The sequence below is a fragment of the Vombatus ursinus genome, unplaced genomic scaffold (assembly GCF_900497805.2).
Source record: "Vombatus ursinus unplaced genomic scaffold, bare-nosed wombat genome assembly UNPS02014798.1, whole genome shotgun sequence".
NCBI lineage: Eukaryota > Metazoa > Chordata > Mammalia > Diprotodontia > Vombatidae > Vombatus > Vombatus ursinus.
Window position 1 is genome coordinate 10,882,649 of NW_020954576.1, and position 19,069 is coordinate 10,901,717.

General features: G+C 38.4%; 1 protein-coding gene across 1 annotated transcript in view; it reads right to left on the reverse strand.

Annotated features, from left to right (window-relative positions):
* LOC114049373 (nidogen-1-like) overlaps nt 1-19,069 on the reverse strand; it is a 110,321-nt gene that overhangs the window by 11,923 nt on the left and 79,329 nt on the right. The window contains exons 13-14 of the mRNA XM_027870648.1: nt 6,627-6,854; nt 4,366-4,538 (exon numbers count right to left, since the gene is read on the reverse strand). Coding sequence (XP_027726449.1) covers nt 4,366-4,538; nt 6,627-6,854 — 401 coding nt within the window. The remainder of the gene's footprint in view (nt 1-4,365; nt 4,539-6,626; nt 6,855-19,069) is intronic.

A 19,069-nucleotide genomic window follows, 5' to 3' on the forward strand; every position in this document is an offset into this window, starting at 1 on the left:
TCTCTCTCTCTCTCTCTCTCTCTCTCTCTCTCTCTCTCTCTCTCTCTCTCTCTCTCTCCCTCTCTCTCTCTCCCTTTCCTTTGTGATAAAGAAGGAATGGAAGAATAGCAGTCGTAAAGAGTGGTTGTGGGGATAGATAAGATGAATAAAGTAGAGAAGAAAAGCAAAAAGATTAAGGAGGAAACAAGAAGAAGAATAACATTCATGTAAAAAAAAGGATTAGTTTTAAACATGCAAAGGAAAAGGTATTCTTATGGAAGCTAATTGCTTCAGTGTCTCTGAGCTAGAGGCTACCTAACTGTTTGCTTGCCTACCTCATTTCTTTCCTCTCTCTCAACCTTCCCTGTGGACCACTCCATCCTACTACATATGCTTTCCCTCCCTTGGCTTCAGAGATAATATTCTCCTCTGGCTATCTCCTGGTACTTATTTCTCAATCTTCTTCATGGCTCCTTGTTCTCTTCCTGAACACTTGCAGGTGTTGCCCAGGGCTCTGTGCCTTTACATCCTCTCCTTTGATGTAAGCTCATTCACTCCAGTGTCTTCGGCTACCACTTTATTGTAGATCATAGATAATGATAAAACTAGAGCTAAAAATCATCTCAGATGTCCTCTAGTCCAGCTCCTCATTTGACAGATTATGAAGAGACCTATGTAGAGATGATTTGAGTCTCTAGATTTGATCTCTTTTCTGCATTCCAGTATCACATCAGCCAATCCACAAACATTTATTAAGTACCTACTATGAAGCTATGCATCAATACAGGACATCTCCATTGGGATGCCCCCAGCATCCTAAAACTCAGCATTTCCAAAACTGACATGTGTCTATCTCCCTAATTTTCTTTCCCCCTAGAGATGTTCCATATTCTGACCCCATTATTTTGACATCACCATTCACTTGGTCTCCTATGCTCAAAAATCATCAATCACATCAATCATCATTTATTAATCACCTACCATGTGCCACTATCTTTGTTTTGTTTTTTCCTCTCCTCACCTTTCATATTCAATGAGTTGCCAAGTATTGTCAGTACTATGCCATAGTATCCTTCAGATCTTGTTTTCTCCCTTTCTCTTTGTTCCCAATGCCATCACCCTTTAAGGTTTCATTGCCATCTGCCATAACTACTGCAAGATCCTCATGGTAGGCATCATTGCTTTGCTTCTTTTCTCCTTTAATCCATACCTTTTTTTTTAAAATCAGGGTTAATAAACAGAGTAGATTGGGTTGATGCTACGGACATAGTACACTTGCATTTCAGCAAAGCATTGACAAAGTCTCTTCTTGTGGACAAGATGAAAAGATGTAGTTCAGCTAAAGGGTTTTGGAATTGGCTGAATGGATGGACCTAAATAATGTCAGGAATGGATTGATGCCAACTTGGAGGGAAGTATCCAGTGGTATGTGACAGGGAAATATCTATTCTTGCCCCTGTGCTGTTCAACATTTTCATTAATGATATGGAGAAAGGCAAAGAGTGCTTTTCAAATTTATACATGGTACAAGAAGATAGAATCAAGATCTAAAAAGTTCTTGACAAGCTAGAACACTGGGGTGAATCTAATAATATGAAATTTAATGGGGAGGAATATGGAGTCCTATACTTGGGCTCAAACAATCAATTTTCTAAGTATGAGATGGGGGAAGCCTGGACAGAAGTTAGCCTAAAAAAGATCTGACAGTGTTAGTAGGTTACTTGCAGCATAGTAAGTCAACATATGAAATGGTAGTTAAAAAAAAAAGCAATTTTAATCTGCATTAAGAAAGAAATAGTGTCCAGAAGGAGGTAAATGATAGCCCTATAGTCTTCTGCCCTGGGCTGACAAAACAGCATCAGATTTTCTTTCTCCTTTATCTAACACATCTGAAGTATCGTATTTCATTACAGGCACCACAATTTAGGTAAAACAGTGACAAGCTGGACTTTACTCAGGAGGGTGACTAAGATGGTGGGAAACCATGCAATAGGAGGATTGCTTGAAGAAGCTAGGAGTGTTTGGCCAAGAGAAGGGAGGACTTAGAAAAAAAATACAACAGCTGCCATCAAGTATTTGAAAAATCTGTCATATGAAAGAGAGCAGATTTGTCCTGCGTGGCTTTAGGGGATAGAATTAGGGCCAATTGGTGGAGGCCACACAGAGACAGAGTTAGGTTTAATGAAAGGAAACACTTTCTGATCACTAGAATTGCTCAAGGGCCAGCTAAGGGGCGCAGTGGATAGAGCACCGGCCCTGAATTCAGGGGCACCTGAGTTCAAATCCGGCCTCAGACACATAACACTTACTAGCTGTGTGACTCTGGGCAAGTCACTTAACCCCATTGCCTAGCCAAAAAAAGAAAAAAGAAAAAGAAAAATAGAATTGCTCGAAAGTGGGATGAGTTGTCTCTGAATAGAGTGTGTTCCCCAGCACTAAAGGTCTTAAAGCATAGTCTACATCAGTGGTCCTCCAACTTTTTAATAGCAGGATCCCTTTACACTCTTAGAAATGGATGAGGATGCTTTTATTTATATAGATTATAGCTGTTGATATTTACTGTATTAGAAATTAAAACAGGGGCAGCTAGGTGGCACAGTGGATAGAGCACCGGCCCAGAAGTCAGGAGGACCTGAGTTCAAATCCGGCCTCAGACACATAACACTCACTAGCTGTGTGACTCTGGGCAAGTCACTTAACCCCAATTGCCCCCCCCCAAAAAGAAAAGAAAACATCTTGGTATTATCACAAAAAAATAGTTTTGACCTCACAGACACCCTGAAAGGATCTCAGGGACCTTCACAGGTCATTGGACAGCACTTTGATTAGATGATTACTAATTGCGAATATTGTACAGGAGATCTTTCAGATTCCTTTCAACTCTGAGATTCTGTCTGATTCTGTGGAATGGGAAGACTGATTATGCAGCTATTAAACTAGTCTAGATGTGAGATAATGAGCAGCTGAACTGGAGTGATAGCAGACAGACGGATGGGATAGATATTGCAGTGATAGAATTGATAGGACTTGGTAACTGACAGTATTTGTGGGATGATGAAGAAGGATGAGTTAAAAATGACTCTGAGGTTACTAGACTGAATGACTTTAGAGAGATGATGGTGCCACTAATAGAAATCAGGAAATAAGGAAGAGTAGCAAGTTTGGAAGGAAAAATGAGTTCATTTTTATACATGTTGGGCTGGAGCGACCCATGGAACACAGATGGAGATGGTGAGTAGTGAACATATTAGAATGGAGTTCAGGTAAGAAGTAAGGCTAGAGACACACATTTGAGAGTCATCTGGACAAAGATGAGAGATAGAAGAGAGAGTCTTAGGAAGGAGGTGCTACAGAAAAGTCAAGGAGGATTCACAGTGAAAAAAAAGTCCCTTGGTTTATAGTTAACTTTCATGTGAACAATCTGAGCAGAGTAATGCAAACAGGAGCCAGCTGCCAAAGGGTTGAGGAGTGGTTAGGAAGCAGAAGCAGTGAATATCCTCTACTCTTGAGAAAAGCCTACTTTTCTAACCCAAGCATCTGAATGACCCATAGGTATTATGTCGGGTCTCTTGCTAGAAAATAGAGAAGGAGGTCAGATAATTTAGCCTTCCAGATATCACTCAATATTAAATTCTTTCTAAATAATAAGAAAATTGACAAATATCAAGAATTTATTTCTGAACCATAAAAAATCCAAAACAAAAAAAAAATAGTTTCTATGCCTCTGGAAAGTGTGAGCATGCAATGTCAAGTCGATACTGTGGAATGAATCACTTTATTCTTTGGGAAGGGCAAGAACAAGCCCAGTAGAAAGATGGAAACAAGGTAACACACTCTCAGGGGCCCAAGCTCTCCATCACTGAAGTGTACTATAAAAGGAGACTTTTTCAAGATCCAGTTTATACAATTCTATCTACCTGCTTGTGTCTAATGATAGCCATCTCTAGGATGGGGGTTGGGAAGAAAAGTAAAGAATTTACATGATAATTTTGTTGTGTATTTGAAAAGAATAGGAAGTTGTGCATAGTAGATTTGCAGTTTCACGAACAACCATCTTTTTATTGTACTTATATTATGGAAATGCTTGTTTTATTCCATAAATTAAAAATAATTTTTTTTTTAAAAAAGGGTAAGAGAAGAATCTCAAAATTGCCTCAGAGGTGAGCCTCATAACCAGCTCTGAAAGTTGGGTAGAGGCCACATTCTACTTGTCCCCATTCTAGCAGCAGGAAACTGAATCAGAGCAACTTCCTAAAGGTCACGTGCAGTGAAAATTGCATTGGAGTGTCGGAAAGAACTCTGGCCTTTATCTAACTAGACCACACTGTTTCTCCAAGTCTTTTCCAAAGCAGATATTATGATCAGATGCAACAGTTACGTACTTACAGGGACATGAAGTAAAGCCTTGGCCTCAGTTTTCTTCATGTTATTTCCTTCTAGTGGGAGACGCTCTATTTTCCCAGTCTGGGCAAAGAGTAAGTGTGTCCCAGGAGGGAGAGGGATTACAGCTGGAGGAACCGAAGGTCCAGGGTGGACTGGAGGAGCAACTGTGCTCAGACCTAGGTAAAAGAAGGTGATAATCAGTTCCAATGCAATGGTTCAAAAGAGCCCACAGCCTAACAATAGGCATTTATTTGTTAAGAAGATGTAACTATGTATGAGTTAAACATGAAAGACAAACTGGAAAAGATGACCTGGTTTCCCTCTATGTTGAGTTCCAAAGGAATATGAACAGAGAGGGAATAGTATTGATCAATGGAAAATGAACTGGCTCGGAATTCAGAGGTCCTGGGTTCAAATCCTGCTTCTGATAATATTTGTGTGACCTGAGGCAAGTCACTTAACCTATCTAGCTGTTAGCTTCCCCAATTCTAAAAAGAAGGGGTTGAATTACAAGGCCTCTAGGATTCCTTATAGCTTTAGATCTATGATCCTATGACCAACATGAAAGGTGTAATTATAGCATTGGGGCTGACAACATCAGAGTAACTTTTCTCTGTGTTAGAAGACTGGTGAGTTTCAACCCCAAGCAAGAACAAATAAAATGTACAGTCATCCTTTGTCAGTTATGGTGGTCATCTTGGTAATTTCATTAATGTATTTAACAGAGGGACCAAGGCAAGAGGGACAAAGAAAAATTAAATTAGTGTTGTTTGCTACTCAACCCTTTTGGTAAAGTGTTTGGTGTCAGACTAGGACGAGATTAGTAGTTCATGAGAGGTTCTGGATTATCTTGGGACATTCTATGTGTCTTCTACATTATCACAGGTAATCAAAGGTTGACTTTATTGGCTTTCAGTAACTGGAGTGCCATTTATGATAGAATTAAGGGATTTGAGAGTGTAAATGGTCATTATTGTCCATCTCCCTTAATTTAGAGAATACAAAAGTCGGGCAAAGAGAGGTTAAGGGTCCAGTGCTACATAACACTGCCAGTTAGAGGCACAGCTAGGACTCAATGCAGGTCTCATGATTCCAAGTCCATGACTCCACCTCACCATTGTATTGTGAATTCAAGCTCATTGGGAACTTTTATGGCTTTACTTTGTCTTTGGAAAATCTGCTCAGTATCTAAAAGGTCTTAAGATACAGATAAAAACCAAACAAATGACGTTAGATCACTTACTGAGACTCAACAGCTATCAACTCCCACTCATCTGAGCAAGCAAGGCATGAGGTGAAGGTCTAAACCAGGCTCTACAGATCTATACACTCTGATCAGAGCTGCTGACAGGCCAGTAGTAGAAAAGAATTTAAAAACCCTGGGCTTTTAGTTTCTGAAAGTTCACAACAGGGAGCCCTTAGCATGATTACTATCACTAATCCCAATTACAATGAGGGAGAAGAGTCAGAAAGGTGAATATCTAAAACCAAGGGTTAAATAAAATCCTTCAATTCATTAGCTAAAGGGCATTCTAATGATTGGAACACTTAAACTTTTTAGGATAATTTTATGGTTGAAATTTTTCTTAAGACACCATGAGTGAGTATGTGTTTATGTAGAGCAGTAATTCTTAAAGAGGAGTCCAGGGACATCTAGGGGTCCTTGAAATCCTTTCAGGGAGTCTGTAAGGTCAAAATTATTTTTATAATAGTACTAAGATGTTTTAATTTTTAATATGGTAAATATTGATAGGTATAACCCAATAATTTTTAAGAATGTAAAGGGGCTTTGAGACCAAACAGTTTGTGAATGGTGCTGATGGAAAGGATAGTTGGAGAGTGTGGTAGGAGGTAGACTTGGCAAGTGTACCAGTTCAGGGTTGGAACATCTGATAGATACAGTTGGTGGGTATTGAAACGGGTCTTTGTCTTTAATTAGATCTGTATTAAAACATCACGGAAGCAATAGCTTCAGAAATTTAGTACAGAAAGGGACATTGAAAATCACCTAGTCTAAGATCACCCCTATTTTACAGAAGAGGAAACTAAGGCACAGAACACTTAAGTGACTTGTCCACTTTCACATAGTATTGTAGTAAGTGACAGAGTCAGGCTTTGACTCTGGGTTCCCCGATTCCAAAATCAGCAGTCATTGAATTGAACCATGTTAGTTTCTACTGCATAGCCTGATAAAACCAGGTTCACTTGTGTGATATGAGGAGTTTTCTCATCCAAGACCCCTGAGTTTAAAGTTAACAACTTACATGGGGGTCTCATTCCAGGGCCGGTCCTGGTGCCATCAATCTCATTGCCATCTCGATCCACACACCAACAGTACCCACTGGAGTGGTGGCACTGCATTGGTACATAATGCCCATGTTCATCACATTCTGGAACAAACTGTCCTACAGGTCTGGGCCATCTTGGGTCAGTGGCACCCACTACTCCTAGAACATGTTCTCTTTGACGCTGGCATCTGGTTTTCTCTACTTCTGTTAAAGAGTTAAGAAGAAAAGGTGGTAGTTGGCACTGCTAATAACCAATCTGTATTTTTATTGAGCACAGAAAAAAAAAAGTTTCCATTACTTCCAAATTGAAGCATTATAATTATAGTTTCATTGTTGTCTGGACTTTTAAAAAAAAAGATTTTAAAATTTTCTTTTAACTTTTGTCTTATGTTGTCACAAGCTCTTGATTGTGTAAATCAATTTAATTCAATTTAACAATCATTTATTGCATCAAACCAAGATCAAATGTACTGGTGACAAAATGTGAAATGATTTTTTTCCTGACATTTGTATATTCTTCCTTTATCAGATTAAGGCTGCCTGTAACTGCTCAGTTACACAGCTAGGATCCCAATATAGAGAACTGCACACTTTCATTTGCTGGAAGAAGGGATGAGACTTTTTTTTTCCCCCGGATCTCCACCATTTGCTAAATAATGCTAATCCCTTCCTGTTACCTGGTATTTACTTTGTATATACTTTCTTTCTACTTATGTGGATACATGCTTTCCCTGGGAGACTGTAAGACTGTAAGAAAGATGATTTCATCTTTGTCTCCATATCCTTTGTGCCTAGTACCACCACTTAAAACTACTCAGAGTTGACTGGCATTTTTACTGTGTCAATCTGATGGTCTGTGACCTGCGGCTAATTATCTGTGTCTCGTGCTGTGCTTTAAATGAATGTCAGCTGTGGTGCTAGTGAACTCTTGTGTGCTTCCCTGACTATTAAGCAATGGTTTTCGTGTAAGCATGCTTACTAAATCTGTAAGAGAAAGATGGGAGTGGTGGGAAGAGATGGGCTTGGCCACTGTAGGGCTGGAACATCTGGCAGAAACGACTGACTGATAATGAAATAGGGTTGATAATTAAAACAGATGTAAGTATGCACACACAAATACCACTGCTTGACAGTCAACAGAAACACGTGAGAGAGACACATATTCTATACCTTATGTCCATAAGACATCTTGGCCTGACTGTTACACATTAATGCTAAAAAAGAGACAGTCAAAGCAGATCACCTTCCCTATCTGCCCTACTCCTAGTTCCTAACCACACTACCTGACTGGGTTTCCTCTCTGGTCTTAGAGTTAACTCTTTTGTTTTATACATACAATATTTTTTTGTTTTTTTTTAAATTATTTTCATTTATTTCATATTTCCCAATTACATGTAAAAAGAATTTTAAAAATCTTTTTTTAATTTTGAGTTCCAAATTCTCTCCCTCCCTCCCATCCCTACCCCTTGAAAAGGCAAGCAACTTTATTTTGATTATATATAACCCTTATGATGATGATGATGATAATGATGACAACAAAATAATAATAACAAACTCACTTATATGCCACTTTAAGGTTTAAAAAGTACACAGAAGTAATAAAATTGAAATTTATATTAGCATTTTATAATTGTGAAACATTTTCATATATAGTAACTCAACATCACAACCACCTATGTGGTAGAAGCTACATGTATTATTATCTTAATATTACAATTTTTTTAAAAAAATTGAGACTAAGAGGTTAAGGAGTTTGCCCTGTATCACATGGATAGCAAATATCACAGCTGGGATATGAATCTATGACTTTCTGTCCAGTGCTCATTCCACTATTCCATTCCAATGCTTCTTACATACATTTCCTTTATCTATGCCTTTTTTCTCTTTTTTCTTATTTAAATAAAATTAAAATTAAATTTTACTTTATTTTCAAATGAAGATCTGCTTTCTCTCCCTTCTACCTCCTTTCCTCCTGCTCCATCCCCATTGAGTAAGCAAGAAAAAGAAAATCCCTATAAACATGTGTAGTCAAGCTAAACAAATTCCCATATTGGCCAAGCATGTCCAAAAAAATGTTTCAAATCTGCATCCTGAGGCCATCATCTCCCTATCAGGAGGTGGGCAGCATGTTTCATCATGAGTCTTCTGAAATTGTGGTTGGTCATTATGTTGAACAAAGCTCCCAAGTCTTTCACAGTGGTTTGTTTTTACAATATTGTTGTTATTGTACCTAAATTGTTGTGGTTCTCCTCAACTCACTCTGCATCAGTTTATATAAGTCTTTCCAGGGTTCTCTGAAACCATCCCCTTTATCAATTCTTACATCACAATAGCATTCCATCACATTTATAGATTGTAATTTGTTCAGCCACTGCCCAATTGATGGGCAATCCCCTCTCTACTTTCAAAGTTGTAGATCATTCAATTCAATGAAATCCAAGAAACTGTGTGCAAAGCACTGTTCTAGGCCCTAAGAGAGGAACAAAACTGAGATGGGATATTATCTTTGCCCTTGTGGAGTTTACATTCTAATAAGAAGTTGTTGATGTTTTAATATAGTAGGAACTTAAGACCTAGTAGGATGATTACTCTCTGGTCATTTCTTAACTGGACTATTACAACATCTTCCTTCTTATCACTTTTCCTAACTGATCCTTTCTGCCAAAGTTGTCTTCTCAGACCATTATTCTGAACAAAGCATGCTTCTTTTGAAATCCCTGTGATGGCTATTCCTTGAAGTAAGCATCAATTCTGCCTGAAGTCCTCACCCTCTATATCAAGTCCTCCACAGCTAGAACAACCTCATAAGCACTTAAACTTCCCTTCATCAGATTTTTTTCCTCCTAAGTTGCAATCTAGGCCTCGTTATCTGAGATGTTCCCCCTTCAATCATTCAAATAGCCCCTTAAGTTCTCTTCCGTGAAATCTTCTCAGATTGATTCATGGACAAGCAACAATTTCTTGATACTTATCCAAACAGAGGCACAGTAATAAGAACAGAAAGACATTTTAAAAATAATTTTTACAAAGACTCGAAATGTATGTTTCATATAGATTTAGTATCAGCATTCCATAAAAATATATGTATGTTATATACTTCAATCCTTCAAAATTTCATAATTTTCCATCATGTGAGTAATTGTTCACCAACACACCTCCCCTCCATGCCTTGGTAGAAGGTAGTTGTGGGCTGGTTAATGTCACCTATTAGCCAGCCTTCTGGTAATGAGAATTTACCTAAGTAGGTACTCAGATTCCAGGTGAGTAGATACTCACCTAGGCTGAAGACTATTTCCAATGATGACCTACGTGCAATCAGTGGTGTAAAGGATGTCACGCAGAAATGTAGAGTTGGAACAGAAAGTAGGCCACTCAAAGTCAACATAACAAAAGTTAGGGACAGCAAAAGATGAATAGCCTGAGTACTGACACCCACAAAAAGCAAAAAAATTCCAGCCCCCAAAAAAAGTATCTAGCACATTGGGTCAATCCTCTGGAGGATTTAGGGGAGAAGGCAAGCAAAAATCCCACAGAATAAGAAGGCACAGATGAGCTATTAGTGCTCTTGTGGGGAATACCCCCCTCCCCCTCATCTCTATGAGATCGTGCATCCACTGAATGACTTAAACATTAAGTTCCTCAGATAACAGTCATTCACCGGGTTGCTATTAAAGGCCTTTCCAGTTTGTATCTGGCAGTTTAGACTTAGTTGGCACAGCTTTTAGGAAGCTGGAGCTGTTTTCGTGAGATTATGAAGTATTAGAATAGGATTTTCATTAGTTCTCTGAGTTCTTGAGGACTACATCAGATAATGAAAGCTCTGGAAAGCCCTTGAGCATGGGCTCAGTGTCAAACTGTATGCTTTCATCCCCAAACCAGTCTAATAAAGTCTGGTGGGTTTCATCACCAGGTTGATTGCAGGGTTTTGAATTTTTCAGCCTCAACAACTCTCACAAAATCTACTAAATTATGGAAGGGGATGGGTGATCTTTATAGGTGTGGGCAATACCTATAACAATGAAATAAAAAGTCTTTGAAGCATTGAATTATATGTATGTGAATACATATATATTTCTTTAGTAGTGTCTTATAGGCCAATGTCCACTAATAACTGATTAGTAATTTAATAACTGAATTAATAACTGGTTAATCCTATTCTATGTATTTGTCTTAGAGCCAACCAGTACTGGACTTGAAATCAGAAAGATTTGGGTATGAATTCTACCATTAGACATTCACTAGTTACATAGTTGAAATGAACATCCAAATTTAAGAGGTCACAGATCCATTTGAGAACTGGGATATCTGATAAAGAACGTTGGCTTTACAGCCAGAGGATCTGGCTTTGAATCTTGGTTCTGCTATTTAGTAGAGTAGCTAAGTGGCATGGTGAATAGAGTGCTGGGCCTGGAGTCAGGAAGATTCATCTTCTTGAATTCAAATCTAGCCTCAGATATTTACTAGTTGTGTGACCCTGGGCAAGTCATGTAACCCTGTTGGCCTTAGTTTCCTCATCTGTAAAATGAGCTGGAGAAGAAAGTGGCAAACCACTCCAATGCCTTTGCCAAGAAAACCTCAAATGGGATCACAAAGAGTCAGCCACAACTGAAAAATCACTGAACAACAACTCTGCTATTTAACAGCTTTCTGACTGTGGGCAAATCACTTAATCTCTCTGGGTCTCAGTTTCCTCATCTGTAAAATAAAGGAGTTGTATTTGATGACCTTTAAGGTCCCTTCCAGCTCCAAATCTATGATCCTATTAAGCTTGTATTAATACTTCTGCTCTTGACCTATTTAACATGACTGCTGCTTTCATTAGGGACCATTTGTACAGCAAGAGGATTGTTGTTGAGTTTGCCAAGTGATAACTTTGTTTGTGTACCTTAAGCTAATTTTAAAATTGGATTAAAACAAACTTCCCCTACACTAGCTTTGGAAAGAGCACACAAAACAGACACAAATAAGTAAATCACTTAGAATAAAAGGGTCAACATTGCTTTTAATCTCTTTAACTGTCCATTGTTGATTGACATAAACTGTCATTTCTGCATCTTAAAGACTTTTGAATCAGGAATGCTTGGCATGATGCTCAAACATATGGCAGAGCTCAATCAGTGCTGCTGCTGATGACACTGGTATGTCATCAACCCTCCACCCAATCAGGGAAGGGAGTACATATGGACCACTCTTTTAAGACATAGAGCACAGCTTCTCTGATTTAATGGATCATAATCGAAGAGTTACTGTGGGAGAAAAATGGATCTCCCCATGGCTGATTTAGCGATGAACCTCTCTGAATGTAATTAGGCTGGTTGTGAGAGGACAGATATAAAGTCCATCACTGGGCCCAATACTCAAAAGCAGGAAGATGAAGCCTTTGATGATACACATGTGTACCTACCCCTATGTAACAGTTACACACTCATTTTATTTGCACCTTCACTTATACATCCTCATTTTCCTGCTTGTCATTTTTAGAATCTCTCCTAATGCATAGAAACAACATGGTTTCATGAAAAGAGCACTGGAACTGGGAGTCAGAAGAACTGAGTTCAAATCCTGGCTCTCCTGCTTGCTACCTGTATAACCCCAGTAAACCATTTCATCTTTCTGAGGCTCAGCTTTTTCCTTTGTAAAATGAGTAGATTGTATAGTCACTGAAAGGAGCTGAACTCTGAGTAACTTAAAAACCCATGATGGTCATAGAAAACAAATAATAATAAAACATATCTTCTCTTAATCTCTTTAACTGTTAATCATTGATTGACATAACATTATTTCTGTGTCTTACAGCCTTTTCTAGCAGGAGTGCTTGGCATGGTGTTCAAACACATGGCAGGAGCTCAATCAGTGTTGCTGATGATGACATGGCCATCATGGTGGATTTCTATACTAGACGAGGAAAGAGAATTTACACGTTGTCAGATGTGTTCATTGTGTTGTCTTTGTTGTTATTTGTTTATTGTAAGTGTTTTTCTTTGTCACAAGGGAGGGTTCAATGTGAACAAGTGGAGGTACATTAAAAAGACAAAAAATCTTTTTTAAAAATCTAAAAAGGGGGTTGGACTAGATAGTCTTTAGACTAAAAAGTGAGGGGCTTTCTACGTAGTATAAGGATAGGTTAATTGCAACTAAGTTTTCAAGGAAACGTGATTTATTCTTTTTTAATGGGTGAAAGTTGATAAAAAGTTTACAGTTAATGTGTTGTTTGGCCACCATAAAAAATCTGGAATTATAATTTAGATAGCAATGCTGCTAAATGTTGTGTCTCATATTTACATACAAAAGAAAAAAATTCCCCTCAATTGTGACTCAGGAAATGGAATTTCAAGTGTGTTTATGGGACAGGGATATCATCAGTTTTACTGGGCTGATCTCTTTTTGCCTAAAGTACAGTGTCTGGGGAGAAGCACAGAGATAAGAGTTGAAAGGCTGATAATGAAAATGAGGCTTTCCTTTCCTCTGAACTGAGGGTCACCATCCATCCAGGTCCACAGTGAAATTTTCCTCTGAGGACTTGAGGGTAAGAACACAGGTCCTTCATGTCTTGCTGATAAAATGATAAAGGAGGAAGAGTAGAGTGTCAGAGTTAGATGCAAGAGACTGGGGTTTGAATCTCGTCTCAGAGATTGGCTGTATGACCATAGGCAAATCATCTAATTGCTCAAATATTTGGGTTCCTCATCTGTAAAATAAGGATAATGATACTCCTGCCACCTACCTCACAGGAAAGAGATTCACATGCATAAAATGCTATTTAACATGAATTATTATCTGCACAGTTCATGAAATAATCACTGCCTGCTAACTCCTCAAGGCAGCAAGATATTTTGAACAATCTCTACGTGTACACACTAGAACCATACTAGTGTGAGGGGCTGCTCTTTTTTCTTGTGGACATGTTATTCATTCAAAAGGACAGAAAAAAAGGATATTTTGTCTGAAACATATAGAAAAACATCTAGAGGAGAAACACAAACAATGCTAAGAGAACCTAAGAGAAAAGCTGCCCTCCAGATAAAAGTGCTTGAGAAGAGATATATAAAATTTTGAGTAGACCAAAAAGCAAAGCTTGCTCCTCAGATGGAAAGGTACTAACTGATGGTAGCAGGAGCTATAGTGCATTGTTCCTCAGCAACAAATTTGAACGTGACTATTTTCAGGGCTTTTTGAAGGTTATTGCTAGGAAATTCTGAGTCAACAAACTATCTGTGAATCAGGAAAAAAAAATTCCTATTGGATATATCTGACAGAAATGTGAATTTAGAGTTTCTCAACCTGAGAAGTAAATTACTTCACATGAAGAGGTCCTGATTGCAGTTAGGAGAGTCATTAAGAAGCCAGATGAGAAGACTTAAAAAAGTTAACAAAAGAAGCTTATCATAGAGCAGCAGAAGCCATGGAGATGAGAAGCTGATGTGAACTGAACACAGTCAGATGGGCTCTGCAGTTGATCAGGGAGCTGATCTGATTGAAGACAGCTTTGGTGCCGGGAGCTGTTTAGAGAAAATGGCATGTGTGAATGAGAGCTAGCTGGGAAAAATTGCCTTGCTCTGAATTACTATCTATACCTTGAGAAAGAAGAAACCTTTAGAAGCTTGCCTACATTGGCCTTTACTGCCCAGTATGATTTAAGGTGGAGGGTGTAGGGGGAGAGGAGGAAGCCCTCAACAATTATAAAGAGGTGACCTCAGTAATGGGCAGCAAGGTAGTACAGTGAATAAAAAGCCAAGCCTGGAGTAAGGAAGACTCACTCATCTTCCTGAGTCCAAATCTGGCCTCAGATACTTACTAGCTGCATAACCTTGGGCAAGTCACTTAACCCTGTTAAAGGCCTCAGTTTTCTTAACCATAAAATGAGCTGAAGAGGGAAATGGCAAATCACTCCAGTATCTTTACCAAGAAAACACCAAATGGGATCACAAAGAGTCTCAAATGAATGAATAACAATGACCTGAATGTGTATTTAGACATAGCGGAACTACTTCTCACAGAAAGAGTGACTTGTTACCTCAGTGCCTAGACAAGAGAGCAGACCTAGGAAGTTGTGTATGCCTCAGGCTTAAGACTGCTGTTAGCTAGAAGAGTGGCTTACACTGACTCAGTGTCCAGAGAGTAGCAAAGAAGTGGCTTCGTCTAGCAGAAGAGCAGAGAAGCTCAAAAAAGAAATGAGTGACATGCGCTGCAAACTGATCCCTAAAGAGACCATAGGCAGCCAGTCCTGAAATGCAGACTCATATAGTAATCATAAGCATACTATTTCCTGTTCATATGTCTCACTGCTATGTTTCTTTAGTTTGTATCCACTTCTTTGAGCATTGGTAAGAGTGTGACTCTTGGATGGATGGATTGTTTTCTTTTGATAATTCCTGCTTTGGGCTTTTACTTAATGTTTCATGTTTAAGAGTTAATTATGTCATTGTGACTGGTTTGTGTGAACTGCAAGCAAACCAGAAAGGGTTCGCAAGCTAAAATTGTGGGTATAGTCATGTATTTTGCGTTACACCAGGACCCCAACAGGAAGTTGTAGCTATCCTTCTGGAGAACCATCTCAACTTTCCAGGATGGGATACAGGTAGGGATGAGTGAGTCAATCCCAGCTCAGGAAGATCAAGAGCCTGGAGAGAATTGAGGGGCAGGAAGGAGAAGTGTTACAACACCTTTATTTTTCCTGCTACAGTGTCTCTTCATTATCCATTGGCATACAAATTGCCCATTACATACGTCATACTTATTTTCATCTCCCTATCTCTGCCCTTGATGCTCCCTACCAGTTCTCCGCTTCTTTGCCTATATAAACCCCACTGATCCTTCAAGCCTAGCTTAAATTATGTGATAGTATTTACAAGTTACCTCACAGACCAAGTCAAATCACCTCATCATACAAATCAGAACGAGGAAACTGAGGTCCTGAGAAGTGGATTGCCCAAGGTCTCATAGGTTACATGAGATATCAGGCTATGATTATAAATCCAGATCCTCTGGACCCAAATTCAGTATTGTTCTTTATATCAGTGGTGTCAGTCTCAAATAGAAATGGATCCTGCGGGTACATATTAACTGTTGTTGTTGTTTCAGTTGTATCCAATGCTTCATGACCCAATTTGGGGTTTCTTTGGCAAAGATACTGGAGTGGTTTGCCATTTCCTTCTCCAGCTCATTGTACAGATGGGAAAACTGAGGTAAACAGGGGTAAGTGGCTTGCCCAGGTCACACAGCTAGTGTGTCTATGTCTGAGGCCAGATTTAAACCCAGGAAGATGTCTTCCTGACTTCAGGCCCGGTGCTCTCTCCACTGCCTTAACTAGCTGCCCACATATTGACTTAGAAAAGCACAAATTAACATTATCTATATTGTATTGTAGTTTTATTTATTTTGTTAAACATTTCCCAATCACATTTTAATCTAGTTTTGGGCACTCCAGAACTTTGCTGGCCCCAAACTGGACACCTCTGCTTTACACTATGTCATATAACTTTCTGACAATCTTAGTTTACTCTTCTAAACTCCTAGTATGATAGGGATAAGAAGTAGACTTAAGATTTCATTGGTACAGGGAGCTCCTTCATAAGGCAACTCCTTTTCCCAATACAAATTGGCAACATTTCTGCAAATTATGGTCTTAGAGAGTTGCATGAAGCACTAAGAGGTTAAACAGCTTGCTCAGGCTAACAGCCAGTATATGACAGAGGCAAGACTTGAGCTATAGCTTCAAGGCTGCCTCTCTATCATTAATACTACCCCATGTGGCACTTAAGTAATCTCTCATTGACTCATGTATATTCATGTCTCTTACCTGGATTGAAAACTGCCTGAGAGCAGAGATCATATTAGACTTCACTTGTTTCATTCTTTATACTTGTTATACCTAGTATCTAGCACATAGTAGGCAATTATACTGTTGTGCCCAGTAACTAACACATAGTAGGCATTTATATGTGTTATCCCCAGTTCTTAGCACATAGCATACATTTTACTCGTCATCCTCAATAATTAGCACATAGTAGGCATTTAGTAAATACTGATTGATTCCATATTTCCACAATGCTTTTAAAAAAAGTTCCGGGCACATGGTAGATGTTCAATAAATACATACAGGTTGATAAATTTAATCCATATATCCTACATGCTGTTTCCTATACATGACATTCCATCTCTTATCCCTATACCGAGAATTTGTTCCTTTTTCATCTCTCCCACATAATTCCCAACATCCTTCAAAGCTGAGTTTAAATGTCCTATCCTACTGGAAGCCTATCCTTAATCCCTTCCAGTTTCTAGTGCCCTTCCTGAGAAACTGATTACAATAATGGTGATAGGTAATATTTACATAGCACTTACTGTTATTTCATTTGATCCTCACAATAACCCTGGGAGGTAGGTGCTATTGTTACCTCTATTTTCACATGAGGAAACTGAGGCAAATTGGGGTTAAGTGACTTGTCCAAGGTCACATCTGAGGCTGCATGGAGTCTTCCTAACTCCAGTCCTGGTGCTCTATCCCACTGTGCCACCTAGCTGCCCCAAACTATTTTGTACATATTTTAATTTTTCTATGTACATTTTGTACTTCCCCCATACTCAAATGTAAAGTTCCTTGAGGTTTTTGTCTTTGTCATCCCAGTTCCTAGGACAGTGCCTAGCATGTAATTTATCAACAGGTATTAAGTACCTACTATAAACCTACTATAAATCTTTGCTAGGCATTAGAGATAAAAATACAAAAGTGAGGCAGCTAGGTGGCACAGTGGATAGAATGCCAGACTAGAATCAACTGAGTTCAAATCTGGCCTCAGACATTTACTAGCTGTGTGATTCTAGGCAAGTCACTTAACCCTGTTTGGCTCAGTTTCCTCATCTGTAAAATGAGCTGGAGAAGGAAATGGCAAACCACTCCAGTGTCTTTGCCAAAAAACCCCAAATAGGGTCACAAATAGTTGGACACGACTGAAACACAACAACAAAATGCTTCTAAAGATTAAAATGCATTCTACTAGCGTACAGTAGGCTCTTAATAAATGTTGCTGAGCAAAAGAATAAATTGATTAAACCTGTTCTCTCATTTGTCTTAAGAGACATTTCAAAGATAAAGTAAAAGAACTGTTATCCCCCTATGGCAGGAATGGAAACCTACCCATCTAGTGAGGGTAAGAGAAACAGAAGAGGAAGTCATAAATGAGATGTAGATAAATAAACTAATGTGCATGTCAAACATGAACTGATGGTTATGAGAGATAAACTCTGATGAAAGTCAGACAGAAAATGGAAAATTTTCAGCTTGAGAAAGTCCTTCCTGGTCTTCCCAGAGAAGTTTGGGGGATTATCTTATCACTGTTTAATGCTTTCCAATCTGGCAATGTTTTACTTCAGTAAAAACAAACATTCTGAAATACCACCAGATTAGGTTTCACTAGCCTTTATACTGTACAGATGGATAAAATTAGTGGTTTCATGAAACTGCAATAAGAAACTTTCAAAAAGTATCCATTTTTGAAGAGAGTGGTGTTTGAATAAAATACAGGCAGTCAGACACAAAGTCTCTTTCTGAAATACATAAATCCAAGGCTAGGGGACAGCTTTTGTTTAATTGATTAAATATTTCCCAATAAAAACTTGCAACTTTTGCAAATAGAGGTTTCCCTTATTCTGAAAAATTCAATCAATAGGAAAAAAATCAAACTTTTTCAGAAGTTTCCAACGGTCTGATTTTTTGTTTTGTTTTTCCCTCTGGGGTCACATCTGTGATTTTACAGTAAAATTCAGAGAAATTCTGCAGATATTCAATCTATGACCAGCTTAACTTAGCACAATTATTTCATTAGCGCTAGAAGCCCTGGAATTTAAGAATGCTTTGAAGGACTAAATTACGTCAATTGATGCTGTGCATTTTGTTTTTGATTTTTATCTGTAAGACAAGTCAAATAGAGATCATAGGATGAAAATATTTATTTCAAAATAATATTATAATATTTTTGTATCAATTGACATGTCTGGTCCTTCTAGTCGTACTCTAATGAATCTGATCAGAGAGTTAGGATGCTGCCTGAGGTGCATTGCCATTAAGTGACTTACCCAGGGTCACACTTAATGAATAAATGTCACAGGCAGTTTTAAAAACCCAGGAAAATGAAATTTCCTTACTTCAGTTTCAGCATTCTAACCTCTAGACTGTGCTACCTCTATGTACTATATATTAATTGGTTCTTCATGGCAGTAAATATAATTCATAAATGAGTGTAGTTCCATTGTAGAGATTTTCTTACAGGACTAGTTCTTGGAGTGACTTTTAATTCCTAATCAATTTAACTGAATTCAACAATTGAGTGATTATGTGGCTACTAATGTCACTTTGGGTAGGTATGACAGAGATATAGTGTATAAGCTACATTCTCCAATCTAATATATACAGTCTCTCT